This window comes from Rutidosis leptorrhynchoides, chromosome 1, assembly GCF_046630445.1.
Source record: "Rutidosis leptorrhynchoides isolate AG116_Rl617_1_P2 chromosome 1, CSIRO_AGI_Rlap_v1, whole genome shotgun sequence".
In the NCBI taxonomy this organism is placed as follows: Eukaryota; Viridiplantae; Streptophyta; class Magnoliopsida; order Asterales; family Asteraceae; genus Rutidosis; species Rutidosis leptorrhynchoides.
The window spans coordinates 458700060-458727770 of record NC_092333.1 but is presented as its reverse complement, the minus strand read 5'-3'; the positions used below and the strand labels follow the sequence as shown (position 1 = coordinate 458727770).

Here is a 27711-nt window from a genome sequence, read left to right as displayed (position 1 = left end):
TTAAATATGGTTAAATCATTAACCAACCCTAAACCCGCCTTTAACAACAATAAACTCGAATATTGGTGTTAATCTCCAATTAACAACTAAATGGGTTTCACCTATGAATCATACAATCAAAAGCCCCAAATTTGAATGATGAACACGAAAATGAAATTCGGAGTTAGAGCTTACCACTAGTATCACCATGTAGCCAAGAACGAGGAGAACAACCTAGTCAACTACGCCAAAGATCAAATCCCGCTTCTTCCTTTCCAAAAATCCCTTTGAAATCAAATGGGTGTTTGAGTTTTTGAGAGAAAAATGAAATGAAAAGGAAAATGAAATTAGGAAAATGAAATGAGTGGATGAGGTTAAAGCCTCAAATCTGGCTCAAACGCGAAATGACCAAATTGCCCTTGAACTTCATTTAATTTTACAAGAATCTGGTGCCAGTTCGCACAGTATGCCGCGCCGCGGCATTAATGGTCGCGCCGCGACCTTTGCCTGAGTCTGGTGCCTTCTTTACCACACTTTCTGATCTGATTTCTAGTTGATTGCCGCGCCGCGACGTTCCACGTGATCTGAGTCATTTTCTCCTCACACAAGACTTAACACTAGAAAATGTCCCGAACCCTTCATACGCCTATCGTACATACCCAATACACCTATAAATCATATACGGGGAAAACGGGGTGTTACAATTTTCGGTACCATTCGGTACAATACCGAAAAAACCGGTACTGATACCGGTAAACCGGTACCGCTTTCTTAGTTCGGTTCGGTATTCGGTTCTTGTTTTTAAGCAATTTCGGTTTCGATACGGTTCGGTACGGTACCTGTACCGATCTCATCCCTACCTCTCACCCACACCCCAACTCACATCACCATAAAGCTCTAGGAATCGCCCTTCGGATTCAGCGTCAGTTGACATTGGGATTTGACCGTCGTTCGACTTCGATTCAGCGTTGGTCGGCGTTGGGCTCCGAGGTGAAGCAAGTGACGATGATCCTCAACTTTTTATTTTTATTTTTATTTTTTTCGTATACTATTTTCTTATTCATTCACATATGCTAGGGACATCAAAATCAAAAATATCAAGTCACTCATTCACTTTTTCTTTTTATGCTCTAACTTCATCTTTTCAATTCACACTTCTACGTGCAATAAAAAAAAACACACACGTGCAATAAAAAAACACACACACTCACACTGACACTCACACTCACACCACCGATCACAAGGGATACCATAACTAAGAGCACTAGGAGTCGTTCAGTGTTAAATCTCAGTGTTAAATCAATTATTTATTTATTTTTTTCTTTTTTCTTATTGATTATTTAGTTTAGTTATTATTAATTAATTTAAAATCTTTTTATTTATTTTTTAATTTATGTAACTAATTAACATATAATATTAAAATGTATAAAATAAAATAAAAAATTATGACGATTTAACAAAAATATATAATACTTGTTTAAAAAAATCGGCCCATTTTTTAAAAAATTTGGCCACACTTTTTGGTTTTTTGCCCAAGTTTTAACCTAATTAGCCACACCTCATCTTCTTCCTTTTAATCTCTGCACCTGCAAAAACAAGAAAAAAAATAAAAAATATGGAAAGAAAATAGAAGGATAAAGAAAAAAGAAAAAAAAAAGTTGATTTTCACCGTTACCTAGCTAACGGTGGTGCCCAACGCCGATTTAACGGCGGTCGGGTGTCGGAGATACCACCGTCCCCACCGTTTAATTTGGTTAACGGCAGAAAAACACAACGACTCCTGGTGCTCTAAAGGTGCGTTTGATAAAACTGGATGATCTAGCGCTGAATGATTCAGAATCTGAATGATTTAAAACCTCTGAATAAAGTTTTTTCTGAATGAAAATAAGTTGTTTGATAATCATTTAGAATGAACTATATAAACTGAGTAAAATTACCTTATCAAAGTGTAAAATGAATAAAATATTCAATATACTTGTTAATTAAGTGTTCGGAATAGGAAGGATTTGAGGAAAAATATATATTCAATATAGAGTTTTATCGGTTAAGCACGTGCTTTTGTAAAGGGAGATGATTCTCACACACCACTTTTTGATCCCTATACACTTTTGTCTCATAAGTTGACAGTTATGCCCCTAGAAAGTTGAACCTATTATATTATTATAAGTATAATTAAGAGTAGATTAGGTAATTAGGTGTACATGAACCAAAATGTAGTGTGTTAGAATCACCTCCCGTTATTAAAGGGAAGATAACTGGAGAAAATATATTTTTATTTTGTTCCGATTCATTTTATACACCAAGTTTCTTTACGAAGAAGATGATTCTCCTGATACAAAATTCCCCGCCAATTTCTTCATCTTTATCTCCCATTCATTACTCACCTGGAACTCACACACTTATCTGTGTTTTATCTAGCACTAGTAATAATAATAATATTATTATTAACAATAATAATATCGATAAACCTAACAATAAACCCAAAATAACAAGAATCAAGATCAAACAACCAGACGATTACCATGCCACTCTCAAAGCTCTCAATTCCAAAGGCCGTACTCCCCGTAAAGCCCTTGGTCAGGTAACATTTTAATTCTTTTATATGTAACTTTCGTTTGGGCATTTGGTCGAACAGTTGGTGTGTGTTCTGTTAATTATTGTAACAAAGCTACATATCTGTGTATGTGAACTTAGTAACTTAATTATTCTATGGAAAATTACAAATAGACTAGTGATAGTAACTTAATTACTTGTCAATATGTATGTATATATATTGGTTGTGCAGCATTATATGTTAAATGGTGAAGTAAATGAACAACTTGTGAACGCTGCTAATGTGGGTGATGGTGACGTGGTGCTTGAAATTGGTCCAGGAACTGGGTCGCTTACTAATGTTCTTGTTGAATCTGGTGCCAATGTTCTTGCAATTGAAAAGGTTTTTCATTTTTTGGTCGTTTATGTTCTCGCTAAATCTTTGATATTGGTCGCCAAGTACTCGAAATTCACATAAAATATGCCCTCTTTTATCTTTGTGATGTCGTTAGGATCCTTACATGGCTGCACTTGTAAACGATCGATTTGCATCTACAAATCGTGTCAAGGTAATTTGATGATTAATTCCAAAAACTTCATTTATTGTAAATGGAAAGAAGATACATGAACATGCGATAATCGATTGTGTAGGTGATACAAGAAGACTTTACAAGATGCCACCTTCGATCTCAGTTGTCGTCATACATGGGAAGTGATTCCTCAGATTCAAATCCATATGCAAAGGTGAAAAAATTTATGCTTCTTTTTCGTGCCACGTAAGCTACCTTATGTGTGGTTTTTAATAAACGGGTTCGATTTTCTTTAAAAATGTTGAGTTCGATTTTCTTTAAAAATTTTGCAGGTCGTTGCCAACATACCGTTCAATATAAGTACCGATATAGTTAAACAACTTCTTCCAATGGGTGATATCTTCTCAGAAGTAGTCTTATTACTCCAGGTTTGATTTTTTCCATGCTTGTCATTTATGTCACATTTTTCAGTTACTCTCAAAATACCATTTTGATACCTCAATTTCAAACCGAAGGGTCTCATGATTTTTTTTTTTTTTTAAAATGTGAGAAATTTGAGGGTGTTATACGTAAATTATGGAACTGGGTAATGTATTTTGTGATATGATATTTACTATAATGTTTCAAATTTGTGATTGAAATCGTGTAGGATGAAGCTGCTCTGCGCATGGTGGACTCATCCTTGAGGACACATGAGTACAGGCCCATCAATATCTTTATAAACTTCTATTCCGGTAAATTTTCTTTAACAACTGTTTATATGAAATAAAAACCTTGAGCTATTGCTTTTTATATTTTTTACAGTTAAAGTGTTACATAAAACAGTAGTTGCTCTCTTAATTTCTGCTTGGAACCTTTTCTTGCAGATCCTGAATACATGTTTAAGGTCCCAAGGGAAAACTTCTTTCCCCAACCCAAAGTAAGTCTGGCTGATGACTTACATTGTATGTATTCATTTAATTAAGAAACAGGAGTTCATTAAATTATACCGTAGTTTCTATACTAGGAACTACTATTTCATGCAAGAATTGAGTGATCATTATTCGAAATATGTGAAGTGGTTGGTGTTGGTTAAGTTCCGGTGTATCTATTACTACAAATGCCACGTTACACAATATTTTCTGGCGAGTAAATAGTCATTAGTAGTTTAAGTTTTCAGAAGTAGTACTAGTCACCTAGATCTTGCATATATAGTTGACCGATTGAATTTTACGTATTTTTTGCTAGCATTGAAATGTTATGTGGCACACATTTAGCTTTTTTTTTTTTTTTTTCTTTCTCTAAAAGAACTACTTACTTTTCCATTTTGTCCTCTTGAATCGTTGTACAAGATTATGTGCTACAAAAGTTGGCTTTAAACCGTCGCCGATATATTTTTGATGAAAGAGTCTATCCTATACATATAGTTTTATGATATGAAAATGTATTTTATAAACGTAGAAGTTTGAAAAAATGTATATATATGGTAAATATTTTATTTTTATAGGTAGATGCAGCTGTTGTTGTATTTAAACTGAAGCAAGCAGTAGATTATCCCCAAGTTTCATCAACCAAGAGCTTCTTTTCAATGGTTAGTTCATTAAAAAATGATACATTTGTATTCTGAAAATTCCGTTTTATGGGTCTTTGTTCTAAACTTCTAATGATGTGATAATAGGTTCCAAAATGCAAAACGCATAATCATTGCTTGAATTGTGATTTGTCTTCTTAGGTTAACTCTGCGTTTAATGGAAAGCGTAAGATGTTGCGGAAAACACTCCAACATATAACATCCTCCGTTGAGATTGAAGAAGCTCTTGTAAACAATGGTCTTGCAGCTACTGTAAGAATTCTTTTTTGTTGCTATCTTGCTCTCGATTATTTTAACTTAAATAAATAACATGTTTTTTTTCTTCCTGTTCCGATGATCCATCATTCATGCAGTCAAGACCAGAAGAACTCACATTAGAAGATTTTGTGAAGTTGCATAATTTGATACATGAATAACATAAATTTGTTTTTATAGAGAGTAGAGGGTAGGAAACATTGTGCTTAGTAAATCTTTCTCATCTGTTCGAGTTGTACAACCATAAAGCTGCATGGTGCAACTGTTTCTAATCTTTCAAGAAACCCTTGTTCAATGCTGAGCAAGTGAGCATTTTTGTTGTACAGAAAGTGTTGTAACCATAAACGAATGTTCTTCTCTGTATTTAAAGATACATGCTTGAAGGTTTATGTAGTTTGTACAGAAAGCGACCATTTACCATTTACAGTTTCTATGTACACGAATCTTAAATCTGGAACAACCTATAAACAATCAAGAATATGATTAACCCACCCTAAATTTATCAACCTTTTCATAATCTGTCTGCTGTTATCTTTCTGCTTCTGTTCCTGCTTCTACATCTTCCACCACTGAATGTGCTTGGCTTTGACTTTGACTTTGACTACTACCTTGATCAGGGTGCGGTGGCAGCCACTGACGTAGCTGCTCCATCGAAATCTCCCTTGAAATAACGGGGCTATTTGGGGCCATAACTGAGAGACGACACACAGGGCAAGTCGACTGCTTTCGTAGCCACAAGTCTATGCAAGAAAGATGAAAAGTATGCCCACATTTTGGCATAAGTCTAAGCACCTCTTTCTCTTGGTACTCACCTAAGCATATTGTGCACCTGAAATTATATTATATAACTTTATAATCATCATTAAACAATACTCCGTATATTCTAAGTAAAATGAACATTTTATGCATATGAATTTCAGTTATAACAAATCATTTTATTCTATTCATCTAAAAATGAACATGTCAAAATTAACTTTATAATGTTGTAAAGTACAACATTCTAAAGCATGTTTGGTTGTATTAATAAAATTGGTTGTGTACAAGGATCATCACCCTTTAATGTCGGCTAGTCATAAAATGTTGCCTTTTGACACTTTTAAAAGTAACAAATACTATGCTTTTATAAGTTAAAAAAATACTAACCAAATTATTTGAACTTTGGCAATAAAAACACATTTTTCAATTACTTCATTACAAACTCAATGATGGTTTGAGTGTGACCGAACTTACTGGGCATCGTCCACGGAACCAAAGGCTTCACGGTTGTACTTCAGTGTGGGAATGGCTGCAACCATAGCTGGTTCAAGACCTACGACCCGATGCTCTTGCTGTCATTGTGTTTACAAACGTGTTAGAATAAATCATCATAAAAAGGCCTAAACGCGTTTAAAATTTAAACCCTAGATATAAAACTAATAAACAGAGTCAAATATGTAAACTATTTACTCTACTGTGATTTAGAATAAATCGTCATAAAAAGGCGTAAACGCGTTTAAAATTTACCAATGAACACATTGTATCTAGTTAATAATCATAACAAACCGTTTCAATGATTTTGAAACTAAATCAATTTCAAGACCTTATATGAACAATTCTGATGAAATAAATCAATCAATTAGTCATCCACTCTTGTTGATCAAAAATGGAATTCTACTTCAAGCATATATCAAACAATTTTAATTGCTATTGCTATGAATATTAGGGCAATTGCAATCATATATCGATGATACATGAAAAAAAAAATTGTGAAGCATGTAGGTTGAAGGATTGAAAACATACCCTCTCAAGGTCAACCATTGAGTCAATCTCGAACAACTGGTGTGATTCATATCGCCGAAACCGCCTACAAACGAGTCTAGCACATACGAATACAATGAAAGTGGCACTCATTGCAAAGCCTATAACTGTTGTAACTAAATTCATACTTTTACCTAACATCTAATGCCTTTGATCACTCCAATTCACCAAACAAACTTAAAATAGCTAGAATAAATATGAATAAATTAAACTCCACAACCCTGATTGCAAAATAGATTCAAGAACACATAAAAAGGGATTGAGAAACAAAATCGAGATTAAGGCCAACAAAATGAAAAACTAAAATTAGAACCCTAAGTAAAGAATATGACCATTAATGAAAGAAAATCAAGACCTAAGATCCAAGATTAGAGTTTGTGCTCATCAAGCTCTAATCATGATTATGGTAACCCCTAATACAAAAACAAAAAAACAACATTAATACATTACAAGAAACCCAACAACAAAAAACTCTGAAGTCTAACAAATTCTACATAAATTACTAAAAAGATTGAAACTTGATCAAACCCCAGATCAAGATTAATTAAAAAAAGTATTAAAATTTACATTCTTGGAGAGATTGGTTGAAAAGTAACCCCCAATAAATGGAATCCATTTTTCTTGGGGTGGACTTTAAGTTAGATTGTGAGGGCCATTTGATAGATTGAGGTGTAGGGAAGAGAGGAAAATTCAGACCATTTTTTCTTCTTGGCTTGCTCCTTTGGACTTGCATCTCATGTGGGTCCAATTCAATGGCTGTGGGACCCAATTTTAGGAGAGTGTTGACTGGATTGCAAATCTAAAATTCGCAATTGTTGGATCATGGAAGTAAGAGCACTCCCAACGGAACCTGCTCTCACCTGTTCTCGATGCCGCCCTGTACGACTCTGACGACAGTGAATCCGCCCTTGGCCGCCCTGTCCTACACCACCCTGAATTTCGCGTTTTTTCAAACATATAGAGGACGCGATCAAAAGACTAGATTTTAAGAAATAAAAAAAAAAAATTCACCCTACTTTTTAAACCATTTATACCTAATCTATTTATATTAGTCATATAAACCTATAAAATAATGTTTAATTTTTATAAAATGATGATGTCATCATTATGCTAATTATCCTTTAATTTTCATAATGATGATTTCATAACTATATATTAATTTAATTAAAAAAATAATACAAAATCTTTTATAAAAAGAAATACTAATCTCTCCTAAATTGTAATTTTAATTTTCTAAAAAAATTTAAAAGACATTTATTAATAATAATTATTATTACTATTAAAAATATAAATATTCAACTTTGATCAAACTTTATTATTATTATTATTTACTTTTAATATAATAATTGTAATTATAATTATTATATTATTAATATTCAAATATGAATTCTTTTTACGAAATTAATTACGTTACATATATATGCGAAAATACATGTCTCTATATATTTGTAAAAATAACGACAAGTTCTTAGTCAAACGGGTCATTAAAATAAATAACTTTACAATTTACATTCACTTATTACCTAAAACATCTCAATAAATTATTTCGTTTAAATAAACCTGTAATTTTACGAGTCATTTCACTAGTTATATATTATATCCTTAGTTATACTTACTTTCAACTCAACTTACTAGATTATAATAAAAGTATAACTGTAAATTTAGGAGACAAAAATATACATGATTTAAAAGGTGGTGGGTAAGGATCACTTCATTTACTAGATTTCATAGCTAAATAAAGTTATATTATAATATTATATATATATATATATATATATATATATATATATATATATATATATATATATATATATATATAGTGGTAGGATCAAGGGGGAAGTAACCAATCGGAGGGAAGCGGGGGGAAGCAAATTTTTTTTTCTTCGTTTTTTGAAAAAACTTTGTTCACAAACATTATAGATTGGATGAAAATATGAACATTTAGTAGAGACACTTTGTGATAAATGTTTTTATTTTGGCGGAAAAACGCTCGAAGAACAAATATATAACAATTATCGTGTTTTTCGAGCGTATGTTGACGTTTTAGATATTAGGGTTTATAGGGTTTAGAAATTTAGGGTTTAGGGTTTAGATTTAGGGTTTAGATTTTGGATTTAAATTGAGTTTTTAACACGAACGGTTTAGAGTTTAGGGTTTAGGGTTTAGAGTTTGGTGTTTTGGGTTTATGGAATAAACCCAAAACACCAAACCCTAAACCCTAAACTCTAAATCGGGCTAAATTTTATGTGATGACCCGGAAATTTCTGACCAAATTTAAACTTTATCTTTAAATGATTTAATGTTTTCGACACGATAAGCAAAGTCTGTAATGTTGAGTCTCAAAGTTTTGGAACTATATTCATGTAATCAATTATTCTTTGACTGTTCTCGAAGATTCACGAACAATATATATATATATATATAACTTAATGTGCATATATATATATATATATATATATATATATATATATATATATATATATATATATATATATATATATATATATATGATTTCAAGTTATTTAGTAAACGATATTAACATTCGATTATTGATTCGATTAATATTTAGAAAAGTTAACTAAAACGTTTAAGATGAACCAGTAAAACACTAATTTGCTACAGTATTTTCGAATTGCTACAGTCACTTTCAAAATGGGTTTCGAGCGGGATTGAAAGGACCCGTTCATATACATTATAAACGATTCACAATAGTTGATTACATCGCGAGGTATTTGACCTCTATATGATACGTTTTACAAACATTGCATTCGTTTTTAAAAGACAAACTTTCTTTACATCAAAAATTGACGGCATGCATACCATTTCATATTACATCCAACTATAATTGACTTAATATTAATCTTGATGAACTCAACGACTCGAATGCAACGTCTTTCAAAGTATGTCTTGAATGACTCCAAGTAATATCCTTAAAATGAGCTAATGCACAGCGGAAGAATTCTTTAATACCTGAGAATAAACATGCTTTAAAGTGTCAACCAAAAGGTTGGTGAGTTCATTAGTTTATCATAATCCATCATTTCCGTAATAGTAATAGACCACAAGATTTCAGTTTCAATAAATATCCGTACACTCGCAAGTGTATAAAAGTATTCTATAAGTTGTAGGCACCCGGTAACAAGCTTTAACGTTCATGTTTTACCCTCTGAAGTACACCAGATCAGGTGTGTTTAAAATAACCTCGAAGTACTAAAGCATCCCATAGTCAGGATGGGGTTTGTCAGACCCAATAGATCTATCTTTAGGATTCGCGCCTACCGTACATAGACAAGTAGTTTAATGTTACCAAGCTAAGGGTATATTTCTGGTTTAAACCCACATAGAATTAGTTTTAGTACTTGTGCCTATTTCGTAAAACATTTATAAATCAGCGCATGTATTCTCAGCCCAAAAATATATATAAAAAGGGAGCAAATGAAACTCACAATACTGTATTTCGTAGCAATTATGTATATGACGGCACTGAACAAGTGCAGTGTTTGTCTCGGATTCACGAACCTATATTAAGTATATATATTTATATGTTGGTCAATATCTGTCTAACAATTTAGGTCAAGTCGTAGTGTATCACAATCCTAATGCTCGAGACCGACATGCAAAAGTCAACAAAAGTCAACTTGACCCAAAATGACTTCCAAAATCTATACATGTTTATTATATAACTTATATATAGTAGTTTTATATATTTAAATATATTTATCAGATCTTATTATACTAAATAATACAAGTCATTTATTAATAAATAAAAATTTATATTAAAATTCATATATGATAAAAATATACTTTTATATATCTCAAATAATAAAATTTATAAAATTCACTTAATATCATAAAAATATAGTGGTATGTATTATTAATGTAATTACATTACGTGTGGTAAAAATATCTTTGTACGCATATTTATTTGATAAAATAATATTGATAATAATAATAATGATAAAAATAATAAAATGATAGTTTCAATAAAAATATTAATTTTTAGTAATAAAGATAATTTTAGTAATAACATCAACTGATAACAGTTAGAATAATCGTTTTAATAATAATATTAAAATTAATGATAATTCAGTTGACCATATCTTTTAATCCGTTCATCGAAACCACACGATTTCTAAATGAAAAGTTATTAATTTTTTTCTTCAGATTTTCAACGACATGCATATCATATAACTTATCTCAGTAGCATATGTATCAAATTCGTGATTTATCATAAACTATTTAACGACGAAACTAAGCATACAAACATGCATAATCATATATACTCGAGCACTAGTCAGGGATACACTATTAATATATAAAAGATAAGATATGAATGCTCACGTATCAATATTGTGATTCAATATTGCAGGAAAGTACGTAGACGCAACGAAAATGATAAACGTTAGGTTGACCTCACGAGCAATACCCTCGATCAATACCCATAACCTTCATAGCTATAACCCATAATTTCCTTAGCTCTATCCCATTTGAAAAATTATTTTGAAATCGTCTGAATATAACTCCGTCGTAGTATTTTATGTACACTAATAATATCTTGAAATAATACTAAGTAAATATATATATATATATGTAATTCGATTGAGAGAGTTTAGAGAAATATATTTTCAAGTTTCTATGAAATAATGAAACCTATTGAATTCTATTTATAATAGGTTTTTGAATTATTAAAGTGAATTATTAAAGTATGAATTATTAAATTGAATTATTAAAGTATGAATTATTAAAGTGAATTATTAAAGTATGAATTATTAAAGTGAATTATTAAAGTATGAATTATTAAAGTGAATTATTAAAGTATGAATTATTAAAGTGAATTATTAAAGTATGAATTATTAAAGTAAATTATTAAAGTATGAATTATTAAAGTGAATTATTAAAGTATGAATTATTAAAGTTAAAGTAAAGTAAAAGTAAAGTAAAGGTAAAGTTAAAGTATAGTAAAAGTATAAAACTATGTACGTATAATACTCGTATAAAAATATATATAATATTAATTTAAATCGTTATATATATATATTTAATAAAATAAAATATAAATATCGTTATCTTTATCATACTGGTTAAGTAATGAGTTGTAAAAAAAAATAGATTTCTTAAATCACAGTGGACCTCATAACATAGGCCCGTAATCATATCATAATGTATCTGATAATTCAATCATTTGATATTATCTCTTAATTCTGTCGATAAATATATCGAAACAAATATGTTTATGTAAAGTATCATATATCTAATACTTTGTTAATGTTTTCAGTTAATATTATATATTATATATACATATCTATATACACATAATTGTTCGTGAATCGTCGAACACGGTCAAAGGGTAATTGATTACATGAATGTAGTTCTAAACTTTTTGAGATTCAACATTACAAATTCTGCTTATCGTGTCAGAAACATATAAAGGTTAAGTTTAAATTTGGTCGGAAATTTCCGAGTCGTCACAGTACCTACCCATTAAAGAAATTTCGTCCCGAAATTTGATCGAGGTCGTCATGGCTAACTATAAAAATGTTTTCATGACGAATATGAGTTGATAAATAGAGTTTTATCATCATTGAGTAATATAGATAAAATAATTTGATTACACGAAGAGTATAAGTGAAGCTATCGCAAGAGAGTGAAATGAGTAAACGTATATTCGTTTTAACCGATGACGTAGTTATGATTGATTTCCGGAATTCATGGGATTTAAAGAAAATCTTTGCAATAAGATTTGGTTCTTCGGCGATTAAGGAAATCAGGATCTTCTTTGATTAAATGCGATAATCTGTCTCGATTTATCTGTCTGATATTTTACTATAATTCCACCCCCTTCGTTTCTTTATTTCCACAGCTCACACCTTCTAGTCTTTCTCCCCAATTCATACTTTAAAGCAGTCGTTAATATGCTTCATCCAGTATTGATTCTTGATATACTTTTAACTTTCATATCTTTCATTCTTCTTTTTCATCTACCACCGGAGGAAGTTATTTTCTTCTACCATTACCTTTGGGTTATTGTGTTTTTCATTCTCCCGTGTCTTTATATTGCTATACGCATTTATATACACGGTTTGTAATTTCGGGGTTGTTATCGGGCTTTATATTCTCCATTATATTTCGGAGCTTCATGCTTTCATTTTCTCTTCCCGATCTTAAGTCAAGCGGATAATAGTCCAGAATTCGTAGATATGAATTTTTGGATGAACATAGTTAATGTTCCAAGAAGAAAATCGTAATGGCACGATCTTGATTTGGAAAATTACCAGAATATCCGAAAATATAGAGCTATCAAGATGATATGTTCTTAATATGTTTGAAAATTGGGTAGAATGTAAGAGTCGTGTAAACAGTACATGATGACGGTATGTTCTGTGAATCATCACATTCCATTAGAAACTCAGCATGACTTACTGTAATATAATCACGTTGATCAAGTGTCATTATATTATACTAACTCATGCTTCAGTTCCCAACACTACTTCAAAAACATTCCTATTTTAAATTCAATTTTTTTTTTTAAATTTAGAAACTAACACAGTTTCTTTTTATGTTGTAACACAGATATTGTGAAGAGATAAAAGATATCGGATAAGAATAGTTGTGAAAATATCTTCAGGAATATCGAAGATATTATAATAAAAGATACGATAATATGGATGATGAAGAAGATTTGTCTGTGAAGGTTTAGAATAAGAAGTAAGGTGTTTGCTAACGATTTCAGTAGACACTTAATCATTTGGATCCTTTGAAGGCAGGTTTAGTCTTTGTGATTTGTCCACAGCCTCCTTCATGGTCTGCTCAATCCGTTTTCCAGTTTCAAACCTTCTCTTTTTCTCAGCTTTACCACCATACTATTCTTTATCATCAAACTTTTGACTGTTAAAGTCATTTACAGTTTTTGCTGCTTCATCAGCATTTTTCCAATTTCGGAGAACTAGTTCATAGTTTGGGATGTTTTTCAGAAAATTCACATTCGAAGTATGTAAGTCTAGGAGATAGACGTTATATGTATAACTTTTGACGTAAAATTGTCGCAAAATTCAAAATACTGATTGCTAATTCCCAGTAGTTGGTGTGACAATTATTGTTACAGGATGTAGGTGAGTACATGATGGAGTTTTAATGAATAAGTATAGTGGCTTTTCAGAGAGGCTTAAGTCGAAGGTTAATGAAGTTGTTGATAAGTTTACTGCTAATGTGGCGAGATAAGAAAGGTTTCCCGGTAACAATGATGAAGGGGTAATTGTTATAATAAGGTTTATTCGTATAAACAAATGAAGGTGATTTGCTGGAGCTGTGACAAAACTGTCTATTTTGGAAAGAGATTGAAAAATTATATTTGGTAATAAATATCAAAGGATCTGACATGGATACGTGTTAAACTATAACTTTGGTTTCGAGAGCTTTTCAGATGCATGACAGTGGGTAATATGTGGTTAGATCATCATCTCGCATGTCTTTAGGAATTTCGAAGTGTTTGAACACATATTGTAATGGTTAATATGCATATGATGTTCTAAGATTTTGAATGATACAAATATTTTTGTGAGTTCCATGAATAGAAATGAGGTTCTAGGACAGTTTTGAAGTCAAAGTATAGTTTTGAAAGATGTAGGAATCTAAGAGTGATGCTTTCAGTTATATCTTGAATCGAATTCTGAGATTTCAAAATCAGAATATGTAATTAGATTTTGAATGAGTATGGTTGTTTTGATTTCTATAAAAGAATGTATATTGTTGTGAAAGTAGGGAGTATAATGGATTATTTGCTGAATCAGATTCGAAGAATGTAACATATTAATTGTGAATTTATATATCTCTCGGGTATTACCTACCCGTTAAAAAAAAATTTCACAATTAATATTTTGTACAAAAGAATTTTATTACAGTCTTTATGGAAATATATATGTGTATATTTCTTCAGATGTAATATTGATTTAATGAGTTAATATTAAATTAAACTCATTTGATTTATGGTTAAGGCTAAGATAGATAATTTCTAAACTTTAGAAATTACATAATCGCCGTAGAATGTTTCCCCAATGGAGTTATGAATCAATACTTCATCGTTGTGGTATTCCTTGGTATCTACATGCCGTATGACGTCGATGCTCGTGGGACAGATTGTGAAGTTGAGGTTTGCGATGCGGTTATTGTTGGTGGTGGTAATGGTACTGTTGATGTTGTTGATGGTGGTACTGGTTATGCTGCTGGTGCTACTGCTGGTGTTTGTAACCTTTGCACCATATTCTCCAAAGCCACTACCCGAGCGCGAAGCTCGTTGACTTCTTCTATTACACCGGGGTGATTGTCGATTCGGACGAGCGGATAAATAAGATCTAGAATTTGGTGTAGTATATAATCATGACGAGATACTCTGGAAATGAGAGAGAAAATGGTGTTTCGGACAGGTTCGAAGGTAAGTGCTTCAGGTTTATTGCCAAGAGGGCAATGTGGTGGATGAAAGGGATCGCCTTCTTCTTGTCTCCAATGGTTAAGTTGATTACGAACCCATCCCTAATTCATCCAGAATAGATGATGGCTAATTGGTTGATCCATTCCGGTCACGCTGCTTTCGGAGCTCATGTGGAAATCCATATCGGCATAGCTGTCGGAATCTGAGGAACTCGAACTGGTTGAGGGATCCATCTTGTATGATCAGGGAAAGAATTTTTTTTGGTAAGAAATAGATTGTAGAATTTAGATTTGGTATTCTTCAATATATAATTTACATATGTATATATAATACCAAAATCCCATAAATTACGGAGGAATCTTTGAAAGATGTCAGTCAAAGTTCACAGTAACAGATATGCTAAGATAAGAATTCGTCTATACACTATTATGCAATAAATGTAGGAAAACGCGTCTAGACTTAAGAATGATAAGCAGGTAATTTCCTAAGGATGGTAAGTAGATGATTTCCGACTAAAAATGATAAGCAAAACTTTTGACATGCAGACAAGGTCGAAGTCCAGACTCACTAATGCATCTTAACAACTATCAGTTAGACACACTAATGCAAGACCTGGTTCGCTAAGACCACCGCTCTGATACCAACTGAAAGGACCCGTTCATATACATTATAAACGATTCACAATAGTTGATTACATCGCGAGGTATTTGACCTCTATATGATACGTTTTACAAACATTGCATTCGTTTTTAAAAGACAAACTTTCTTTACATCAAAAATTGACGGCATGCATACCATTTCATATTACATCCAACTATAATTGACTTAATATTAATCTTGATGAACTCAACGACTCGAATGCAACGTCTTTCAAAGTATGTCTTGAATGACTCCAAGTAATATCCTTAAAATGAGCTAATGCACAGCGGAAGAATTCTTTAATACCTGAGAATAAACATGCTTTAAAGTGTCAACCAAAAGGTTGGTGAGTTCATTAGTTTATCATAATCCATCATTTCCGTAATAGTAATAGACCACAAGATTTCAGTTTCTATAAATATCCGTACACTCGCAAGTGCATAAAAGTATTCTATAAGTTGTAGGCACCCGGTAACAAGCTTTAACGTTCATGTTTTACCCTCTGAAGTACACCAGATCAGGTGTGTTTAAAATAACCTCGAAGTACTAAAGCATCCCATAGTCAGGATGGGGTTTGTCAGACCCAATAGATCTATCTTTAGGATTCACGCCTACCGTACATAGACAAGTAGTTTAATGTTACCAAGCTAAGGGTATATTTCTGGTTTAAACCCACATAGAATTAGTTTTAGTACTTGTGCCTATTTCGTAAAACATTTATAAATCAGCGCATGTATTCTCAGCCCAAAAATATATATAAAAAGGGAGCAAATGAAACTCACAATACTGTATTTCGTAGCAATTATGTATATGACGGCACTGAACAAGTGCAGTGTTTGTCTCGGATTCACGAACCTATATTAAGAATATATATTTATATGTTGGTCAATATCTTTCTAACAATTTAGGTCAAGTCGTAGTGTATCACAATCCTAATGCTCGAGACCGACATGCAAAAGTCAACAAAAGTCAACTTGACCCAAAATGACTTCCAAAATCTATACATGTTTATTATATAACTTATATATAGTAGTTTTATATATTTAAATATATTTATCAGATCTTATTATACTAAATAATACAAGTCATTTATTAATAAATAAAAATTTATATTAAACTTCATATATGATAAAAATATACTTTTATATATCTCAAATAATAAAATTTATAAAATTCACTTAATATCATAAAAATATAGTGGTATGTATTATTAATGTAATTACATTACGTGTGGTAAAAATATCTTTGTACGCATATTTATTTGATAAAATAATATTGATAATAATAATAATGATAAAAATAATAAAATGATAGTTTCAATAAAAATATTAATTTTTAGTAATAAAGATAATTTTAGTAATAACATCTACTGATAACAGTTATAATAATCGTTTTAATAATAATATTAAAATTAATGATAATTCAGTTGACCATATCTTTTAATCCGTTCATCGAAACCACACGATTTCTAAATGAAAATTTATTAAGTTTTTTCTTCAGATTTTCAACGACATGCATATCATATAACTTATCTCAGTAGCATATGTATCAAATTCGTGATTTATCATAAACTATTTAACGACGAAACTAAGCATACAAACATGCATAATCATATATACTCGATCACTAGTCAGGGATACACTATTAATATATAAAAGATAAGATATGAATGCTCACGTATCAATATTGTGATTCAATATTGCAGGAAAGTACCTAGACGCAACGAAAATGATAAACGTTAGGTTGACCTCACGAGCAATACCCTCGATCAATACCCATAACCTTTATAGCTATAACCCATAATTTCCTTAGCTATATCCCATTTGAAAACTTATTTTGAAATCGTCTGAATATAACTCCGTCGTAGTATTTTATGTACACTAATAATATCTTGAAATAATACTAAGTAAATATATATATATATATATATATATATATATATATATATATATATATATATATATATATATATATATATATATATATATATATGTAATTCGATTGAGAGAGTTTAGAGAAATATATTTTCAAGTTTCTATGAAATAATGAAACCTATTGAATTCTATTTATAATAGATTTTTGAATTATTAAAGTATGAATTATTAAAGTGAATTATTAAAGTATGAATTATTAAAGTGAATTATTAAAGTATAAATTATTAAAGTTAAAGTAAAGTAAAAGTAAAGTAAAGGTAAAGTTAAAGTATAGTAAAAGTATAAAACTATGTACGTATAATACACGTATAAAAATATATATAATATTAATTTAAATCGTTATATATATATATATTTAATAAAATAAAATATAAATTTCGTTATCTTTATCATACTGGTTAAGTAATGAGTTGTAAAAAAAAAAATAGATTTCTTAAATCACAGTGGACCTCATAACATAGGCCCGTAATCATATCATAATGTATCTGATAATTCAATCATTTGATATTATCTCTTAATTCTGTCGATAAATATATCGAAACAAATATGTTTATGTAAAGTATCATATATCTAATACTTTGTTAATGTTTTCAGTTAATATTATATATTATATATACATATCTATATACACATAATTGTTCGTGAATCGTCGAACACGGTCAAAGGGTAATTGATTACATGAATGTAGTTCTAAACTTTTTGAGATTCAACATTAAAAATTCTGCTTATCGTGTCAGAAACATATAAAGGTTAAGTTTAAATTTGGTCGGAAATTTCCGAGTCGTCATAGGGATAGAGCTAAGGAAATTATGGGTTATAATTATGGAGGTTATGGGTAATATTCGCAAGTCAAACCTAGTGTTTATCATCTCCGTTACGTCTACATACTTTCCTACAATATTGAATCTCAATATTGATACGTAAGCACTCATATTTTATCTTTTATATATTAATTGTGTATCCATGTCTAGTGCTCGAGTATATATATTTATACATGCTTGTATGCTAAATTTCGCCATTAAACAGTTATGATGAATCACGAAGTAAATACATATATTACTGATAAAAGGTATATGATATGCATGTTTTCGGAAAGCTGGCGAAAAATCAATAACTTTTCATTTAGATATCGAATAGTTTCGATGAACGGATTAAAAGATATGATCAACTGAATTATGATTGATGTTAATTGAAATTGCTTTTGAATCTGCAATTAAGATTTAAACAAATGGTTTACGAGATTGATAAAATGGATTTTTAAATATTACTAGCCGAGTAAATGAATTCTTAAATAAGGCATGTCTAGTTTGTTGAACAATCGTCAAAAATTGACTGTTTTATCATGTTTTTTTAAAGCTTCACAAAAACTATAGTTTAATTTTACAAGAATTGTGAAACTATATGAAATGTTAAAATGGTTCGATTGCCATGATCATTCAACTATTGCATTGAATTAGATTGACTTTTTGAAACAACTTTGGATAACTTTTGTATGTCGATCTCGAACATTAGGATTGTGATACACTATGACCTGACCTAACTTGATAGACATTTATTGACCAACATATGTTTTCTAGGTTGAGATCTACGGTTATTTGGTAATCCGAGTTTCAGTCACATTTTGGTGAACGACTTTATATGCTGCTAAGGTGAGTTTCATTTGCTCCCTTTTTAAATGCTTTTGCAATATATATTTTTGGGCTGAGAATACATGCAATTTATTTTAAACAATGGACACAAGTACATACTAAATTCTATACTGAGTTTGAACCGAAAATCCCTTAGATTTGGTAACTAGTAACTGCCGGTTATAAGAACTGGTGGACGCGAGTAGTAGTATATGGATCCATAGGGCTTGACATCCCCGTCTGTTCCAGGTATAGAAACCCTAGCCTGAACTATAAAACAGACGTATGCTATTTGAGGTTAGTACATGTTGGTTTGCGTGTATTGTACATGTTGGTTACATGTATGTTAAAACAGGGGTACTTATTATATAGACGTTAAAGTTTAGTTACCAGGGTGCTCAATCTTGTAGAATATTTTGATAAACGTTTCTGGATGAAACAACTGAAATCTTGTGATCCACCTTTATGTACAGATTATGCAAAACATTAAAACTATGAACTCACCAACCTTTGTGTTGACACTTGTTAGCATGTTTATTCTCAGGTTCCCTAGAAGTCTTCCACTGTTTGCTTATATGTTAGACAAGCTATGTGCATGGAGTCTTACATGGCATATTTTTCAAGGAAACATTGCATTCACCAAATCATCACCATGTATCTTATTTTGACTGCATTGTCAACGGAAGTATTGTTGTAAACTATTATTTATGGTGATTGTCTATATGTAGAAATCATCAGATGTCGAAAATCTTTGATTTAAATATTCATTTATGGTGTGCCTTTTCAAAAGTATGCAATGTTTACAAAACGTATCATATAGAGGTCAAATACCTCGCAATGAAATCGATGAATGACGTGTTCGTCCATATGGATTTGGAGCGATCGTCACAGTTGGTATCAGAGCGTTGGTCCTAGTGAACCAGGTCTTGCATGAGTGTATCTAACTGATAGTTGTTAGGATGCATTAGTAAGTCTGGACTTCGACCGTGTCTGCATGTCAAAAGTTTTGCTTATCATTTCTTGTCAGAAATTACCTGCTTATCATTCCTAGTCTAGACACGTTTTACTGCATTGATGGCATGAATAGTGTATAGACAAAATTCATATCTTAGCGTATCTGTTACTGTAAACTTTTCCTGACATCTTCCAAAAATTTCTCCGTGATTTATGGAATTTGGTATTATATATACATATGTAATTTATGTATTGAAGAATACCAAACTAAATTCAATAATCTAATTCATATAAAAAAATCATCTCCCTAATTATACAAGATGGATCCCGTATCTAGTTCAAATTCCTTAAACTCCGACAGCTATTCCGATATGGATATTCACCTGAATTCCGAAGACAGTGTAACCGGAATGGATCAACCAATTAGCCATCATCTATTCTGGATGAATTGGGGATGGGTTCGTAGTCTACTTAATCATTGGAGACAAGAAGAAGGTGATCCCTTCCATCCACCACATTGCCCTCTTGGCGAAGAACCTGAAACACTTACCGGCGAACCTGTTCGAGACACCATTTTCTCTCTCATTTTCAGAGTATCTCGTCACGATAATATACTATCTCAAATTCTGGATCTTATTCATCCGCTCGTCCGAACCGCCAATCATCCCGGTGTAGTAGAAGAAGTCAACGAGCTTCGCGCTCGGGTAGTGGCTTTGGAGAATATGGTGCAAAGGTTACAAGCACCAGCAGTATCACCGACATCAACAGTACCACCGACAACAACACCAACAGTACCATTACCACCACCAACAACATCCGCATCGCAAACCTCAACTTCACAATCTGTTCCACGAGCATCAATGTCATATGCACCGTAGTTACCAAGAAATACCAGCAACAATAACCGATGAAGTATTAACTCATTTCCCCCTGAAGAAATTTTATGTATTTAATATATATGAATTTTGAAATCAAAATAAATCTTTTCGTATTAAGCTATTACATGTGAATCTTAACTGGTAGGTACTACTCGGTTAGTTCATATTACTAATATGCAATGATGTACATCCTTCCTTAACAACTTAACCATTGTTAACTACAATCTCTGTTTCAACCCAATGAATTCCATTTCATAATAAACCAAGTGTATTAATCAATTACATAATTGATTTTACATTTTCATTTTCGATGTACTCGAAATTTTCCAGAAAACATCATCTGTGCCTTGTAAGGTTCACAAAAATTCCACGAGCATCAACATCCTTCACCGAGAAATATCAATAAGAATAAATAATGAAGTGTTGATTTCATTAGTGAAAAACTCCGCAAAGATTATGTAATCTTTAATGTTTTTGAGATTAATCATTTCTAAGTCAAGCCGAAAATCAAATGAGCTTAATATGATATTAACTCATTAAATCTGTATTAGATCTGAAGAAAATATACATACATATATTTTCATAAAGACGGTAATAAAAAATTCTTTTGTACAAAGTATTAATTGTGAAATCTTTAACTGGTTGGTACTACTCGAGAAATATGTAAGTTCACAATTAATATGTTACACTGTACATTCTTCAATTTTGATTCAAAAATCATTAACTATACTCACTATCTTCACAATGATACACAATCATTTCATACAAATTCAATCACATATTTCGATATCGACGGATCAGAATCCAAGCCATAACTCTGAACCGGTGACATCATTCTTAGATCTCTACATCTTTCAAAGCTATACTTTAACTTCAAAACTATGCAAGATCCTTTAGCATTGTTTTTACCGAAAATAACCTTGCAATTCCTTTTCAAAGTATCCAGTATTATCAACCATTCAACCAGTCAATGACGACCTTTCAGACTTGTAACTTTGGCATATACGTTTTTGTTACTGGGGAACCTTTCATGTTCCACCACATTAGTAGTAAATTTACCAACAACTTCATTGATCTTTGACCTTCTGAAAAATCCTTATACTTGTTGAAACCGTATCATGTACTCATCCACATCTTGTAACGGCAATTGCCATACCAACTATCGGGAATTAGCAATCAGTATTTCGAAATCTTGCAGCACGTCTACGCCAACAGTTATATGTGTACATATAACGTCTACCTCCTGGACTTACATACTTCGAATGTGAAGTTTCCGAAAAACACCCCAAACTACGAAACTAGTTCTCCGAATTTTGGAAAAATGTTGATGAAGCAGCAAAAACTGTAAATGACCTTAACAGTCAAAAGTTTGATGATAAAGAATAGTATGGTAGTAAAGCTGAGAAAAAGAGAAGGTTTGGAACTGAAAAACGGATTGAGTAAAGTATGAAAGAGGATGTGGATAAATCATAAAGACTGAACCCGCCTTCAAAGAATCCAAATGATTCAGTGACTGCTGAAACCATTAGTAAGAACTTTACTTCTTATTCTAAACCTTCACAGACAGATCTTCCGCATCATCCTCTGATATTAGAAATTCTAAGATATCATCGTATCTTTCATTATAAATATCCTCGATATTTCTGGAGATATCTTCATAACTATTCTTATCGAAAATCATTCATCTCTTCGCACTATCTATGTTACATCAAAAATGAAACTATTTTAGTTTCTAAAATCCGAAAAATTCAAAAAAATGGATGTTTTGAAGTAATGTTGGGAACTGAAGCATGAGTTAGTATAATATAATGACACTTGATCAACGTGATTATATTACAGTAAGTCATGCTGAGTTTCTAATGGAACGTGATAAAGGTTCACAGATCACACCCTCATCATAAACCATGTTACATAACTCTTTCATTCTATTAAACCTCTAAACATATCAAGAAAATATTTTTCTTGATGATTCGGCCTTTTTCGAGGTATTCTGGTAATTTGACAAGTCAGATTGTGCCATTACCATTTCTTTCTTAGAACATTAATTATGTTCATTCCGAAATTCATACCTACGAATTCTGGACCATTATTCGCTTGACTTAAAGTCGGGAAGAAAAAAAAAGCATGAAGCTCCGAAATATAATGGAAAATATAAAACCCAAAAACAACCCCGAAATTACAAACCGTGTATATCAATGCGTATAGAAATATAAAGACACGGGAGAATGAAAAAAAATATAACCCCAAGGTAATAATAGAAGAAAATAACCTTCTCTGGTGGCAGATGAAAAAGAAGAATGAATGATATGATAGCCAAGAAAATATCAAGAATCAGAACTGGATTAAGCATTTCACAATCTTTTGGAAGTATGAAATAAGGAAGAAGATGTAGGAGTGGTGAAAATAATAAAACGGAAGTGGTTAATTTATAGCGAAATATCAAACATAACAATCGAGGCAGATTACGCATTTAAAGGAAATCTTAATTTCCTTAAATTTCGAAGAATCAAATCTTATTTAGATTATGAAGATTTTCTATTCCTTAAATTTCGGAAATCAATCTTAACTACGTCAAAAGTTAACACGAATCTATATTCTTTCATTTCACTCTTTTACGATAACTTCTCTCATACGCTTCGAGAAATCGGATTATTTTATTCATATTATTCAACGGTGATAAAATTCTATTTATCAACTCATATTCGTTATGAAAACATTTTTATTGTTAGCCATGACGACCTCACTTAAATTTCGAGACGAAATTTCTTTAACGGGTAGGTACTGTGATGACCCTGAAATTTCTGACCAAATTTAAACTTTATCTTTAAATGATTTAATGTTTTCGACACGATAAGCAAAGTCTGTAATGTTGAGTCTCAAAGTTTTGGAACTATATTCATGTAATCAATTATTCTTTGACTGTTCTCGAAGATTCACGAACAATATATATATATATATATATATATATATATATATATATATATATAACTTAATGTGCATATATATATATATATATATATATATATATATATATATATATATATATATATATATATATATATATAAATGATTTCAAGTTATTTAGTAAACGATATTAACATTTGATTATTGATTCGATTAATATTTAGAAAAGTTAACTAAAACGTTTAAGATTAACCAGTAAAACACTAATTTGCTACAGTATTTTTGAATTGCTACAGTACCCGAAAAGCTACAGTGTTTTCGAAAATCACTATTTGCTACAGTAAAAATTTTTTCCTACATTACCTTTGCTACAGTAAACTACTATTTCAAAATGAAAATGTATATATTATATATATATATATTAACAAATAGCGAGACGATGATTTATAGAAGTAAATGACCAAAACACTCGAATTTAAGATATACTTTGAGTGGTATAGTTTATGGATAACTTAAGGCTATATTTTGACAAAGGTACGTGACACGAAACGTAAAATGAAAGTTTTCTAAATGTACGAAAGAACGTTGACATAAGTCGAGTAACGACGTACAACTTATCGGAACAAAAATTACAAGTTATCTAGGTACGAGAATATAATATAATATATAATTAATTAATATATATATATTATATATTAATATAAAAATGCGTCGACAAACTAAAAACCAAACAAGTGTGAGCTGGATCCTCCAGCCATGCGATCGCATGGCCAAGGAGGCTAAACCCCATGCGATCGCATGGGGTACTTTTTCAGCTAAGGTCCTATAAATTCAAACGATTTCAGTGCTGTTTTCTTCACATTATTCTTAATATTACTCCGTAAATATTTATTTATATTATTTATATTATTATTATTATTATTATTATTATTATTATTATTATTATTATTATTATTAAGATTAATATTATTATTAATCTTATTATTATTAGTATTATTAATTAGTATTATACATAAAATACTACGACGAGGTCATGAGCGTGTCACTTTCAAAATGGGTTTCGAGCGGGATAGAGCTAAGGAAATTATGGGTAATATTCGCAAGTCAAACCTAGTGTTTATCATCTCCGTTACGTCTACATGCTTTCCTAAAATATTGAATCTCAATATTGATATGTAAGCACTCATATTTTATCTTTTATATATTAATTGTGTATCCATGTCTAGTGCTCGAGTATATATATTTATACATGCTTGTATGCTAAATTTCGTCGTTAAACAGTTATGATGAATCACGAAGTAAATACATATATTACTGATAAAAGGTATATGATATGCATGTTTTCGGAAAGCTGGCGAAAAATCAATAACTTTTCATTTAGATATCGAATAGTTTCGATGAACGGATTAAAAGTATGATTAACTGAATTATGATTGACGTTAATTGAAATTGCTTTTGAATCTGCAATTAAGATTTAAACAAATGGTTTACGAGATTAATAAAATGGATTTTTAAATATTACTAGCCGAGTAAATGAATTCTTAAATAAGGCATGTCTCGTTTGTTGAACAATCATCAAAAATTGACTGTTTTATCATGTTTTTTTAAAGCTTCATAAAAACTATAGTTTAATTTTACAAGAATTGGGAAACTATATGAAATGTTAAAATGGTTCGATTGCCATGATCATTCAACTATTGTATTGAATCAGATTGACTTTTTGAAACAACTTTGGATAACTTTTGTATGTCAATCTCGAGCATTAGGATTGTGATACACTATGACCTGACCTAGCTAGATAGACATTTATTGACCAACATATGTTCTCTAGGTTGAGATCTACAGTTATTTGGTAATCCGAGTTTCAGTCACATTTTGGTGAACGACTTTATATGCTGCTAAGGTGAGTTTCATTTGCTCTCTTTTTAAATGCTTTTGCAATATATATTTTTGGGCTGAGAATACATGCAATTTATTTTAAACAATGGACACAAGTACATACTAAATTCTATACTGAGTTTGAACCGAAAATCCCTTAGCTTTGGTAACTAGTAACTGCCGGTTATAAGAACTGGTGGGCGCGAGTAGTAGTATATGGATCCATAGGGCTTGACATCCCCGTCTGTTTCAGGTATAGAAACCCTAACCTGAACTATAAAACAGACATATGCTATTTGAGGTTAGTACATATTGGTTTGCGTGTATTGTACATATTGGTTGCATGTATGTTAAAACAGGGGTACTTATTATATAGACGTTAAAGTTTAATTACCAGGGTGCTCAATCTTGTAGAATATTTTGATAAACGTTTCTGGATGACACAACTGAAATCTTGTGATCCACCTTTATGTACAGATTATGCAAAACATTAAAACTATGAACTCACCAACCTTTGTGTTGACACTTGTTAGCATGTTTATTCTCAGGTTTCCTAGAAGTCTTCCGCTGTTTGCTTATATGTTAGACAAGCTATGTGCATGGAGTCTTACATGACATATTTTTCAAGAAAACATTGCATTCACCAAATCATCACCATGTATCTTATTTTGACTGCATTGTCAACGGAAGTATTGTTGTAAACTATTATTTATGGTGATTGTCTATATGTAGAAATCATCAGATGTCGAAAATCTTTAATTTAAATATTCATTTATGGTGTGCCTTTTCAAAAGAATGCATTGTTTACAAAACGTATCATATAGAGGTCAAATACCTCGCAATGAAATCGATGAATGACGTGTTCGTCCATATGGATTTGGAGCGATCGTCACATTTTACTTCACAAAACATGAAAAAAAAACGTTAACATTGTTCACGAACAATATTATCTTGAATGTTATTTTTGTCGACCGTTTTCCCGCCAAAATAATAACATTCATCACAAAGTGTCATTTTTAAATGTTCATATTTTCATCCATTCTATAATGTTCGTAAACAAAGTTTTTTCAAAAAACAAAAAAAATTTTTTTTTTGCTTCCCCCGCTTCCCCCCGATTGGTTACTTCCCCATTGATCCTGCCCCCCCTCTCTCTATATATATATATATATATATATATATATATATATATATATATATATATATATATATATATATATATATATATATATATATATATATATATATATATATTATATATATTTTTCTTAGTTTTTAATTGTTGATCATAATGTATTTTTCATATAACCCTAACCTTTTTACTTTTTTTTATATAAAACTATTATTAACAAACAATTATATTAGATGAATAATTAAAAATTAACTACATTAAATTGTTAACTATCTAAAGCTCATTAATTTCATCGTAGTTTACACTTGACCATACATTAACTATAATTACGAAATGGTATTGTATTTATTACTCCATTCTCATATTTCATATACATCTCATTGATTTAAAAAAGTCATGTTCGATATACATAAAATTAACCTTATAAGCCTTATATTTTTCTATGCATATAAGCTAATCTTTTTAAAGGCATGATCTATAAAGAGTTAACTACAATTTAAAATCTATGCATCTATGTATCAAAAATATTTTACTACAGAGTTTAAATAAATTGATTGTTATATAAATATTTGAAAATATTGGTTCCTTTAAATATTATAGGTCGTGTTCGGTTGCACACTTTGCACAGAGACGTCTTCGAACAGGGGCAAGGTGGGCAACCGCACAGAGCCCAAAAATT

The 27711-nt window shown here is 30.9% G+C and overlaps 2 protein-coding genes across 3 annotated transcripts; one reads left to right on the top strand and one right to left on the bottom strand.

Annotated features, from left to right (window-relative positions):
* Window positions 1-2282: 2282 nt before the first annotated feature.
* LOC139874001 (ribosomal RNA small subunit methyltransferase, chloroplastic) lies at window positions 2283-5272 on the top strand. Its single transcript, XM_071861642.1, has 10 exons — window positions 2283-2560; window positions 2765-2914; window positions 3024-3080; window positions 3163-3255; window positions 3374-3469; window positions 3691-3775; window positions 3908-3960; window positions 4528-4611; window positions 4753-4863; window positions 4965-5272. Exons 1-10 carry the CDS (start codon window positions 2300-2302, stop codon window positions 5025-5027), a joined length of 1053 nt encoding a protein of 350 aa, XP_071717743.1. The 5' UTR covers window positions 2283-2299; the 3' UTR covers window positions 5028-5272.
* Window positions 5197-7636, bottom strand: LOC139874017 (E3 ubiquitin-protein ligase ATL59-like). 2 transcript variants are annotated; one of them, XM_071861644.1, is made up of 4 exons: window positions 7360-7636; window positions 6646-6721; window positions 6097-6194; window positions 5197-5695 (listed from the first exon to the last, which is right to left on the bottom strand). In XM_071861644.1, the coding sequence occupies exons 2-4, from the start codon at window positions 6661-6663 to the stop codon at window positions 5395-5397; spliced, it is 417 nt and encodes a 138-aa protein (XP_071717745.1). In that variant the 5' UTR covers window positions 6664-6721; window positions 7360-7636; the 3' UTR covers window positions 5197-5394. The 2 variants fall into 2 exon arrangements, with proteins under 2 accessions (XP_071717745.1, XP_071717744.1); XM_071861643.1 differs by having other exon boundaries at window positions 6646-7636.
* Window positions 7637-27711: the final 20075 nt, after the last annotated feature.

Excerpts from the sequence above, each read along its gene's own strand:
- LOC139874001 (XM_071861642.1), top strand. The coding sequence starts at position 2,300 with ATGATTCTCCTGATACAAAATTCCCCGCCAATTTCTTCATCTTTATCT. Across the intron at positions 2,561-2,764 it reads CCCGTAAAGCCCTTGGTCAG|CATTATATGTTAAATGGTGA; the intron begins GTAACATTTTAA and ends TTGGTTGTGCAG. Across the intron at positions 3,081-3,162 it reads CATCTACAAATCGTGTCAAG|GTGATACAAGAAGACTTTAC; the intron begins GTAATTTGATGA and ends TCGATTGTGTAG.
- LOC139874017 (XM_071861643.1), bottom strand. The coding sequence starts at position 6,804 with ATGTTAGGTAAAAGTATGAATTTAGTTACAACAGTTATAGGCTTTGCA. Across the intron at positions 6,195-6,645 it reads CAATGGTTGACCTTGAGAGG|CAAGAGCATCGGGTCGTAGG; the intron begins GTATGTTTTCAA and ends ACACAATGACAG. Across the intron at positions 5,696-6,096 it reads GGTTCCGTGGACGATGCCCA|GTGCACAATATGCTTAGGTG; the intron begins GTAAGTTCGGTC and ends ATATAATTTCAG.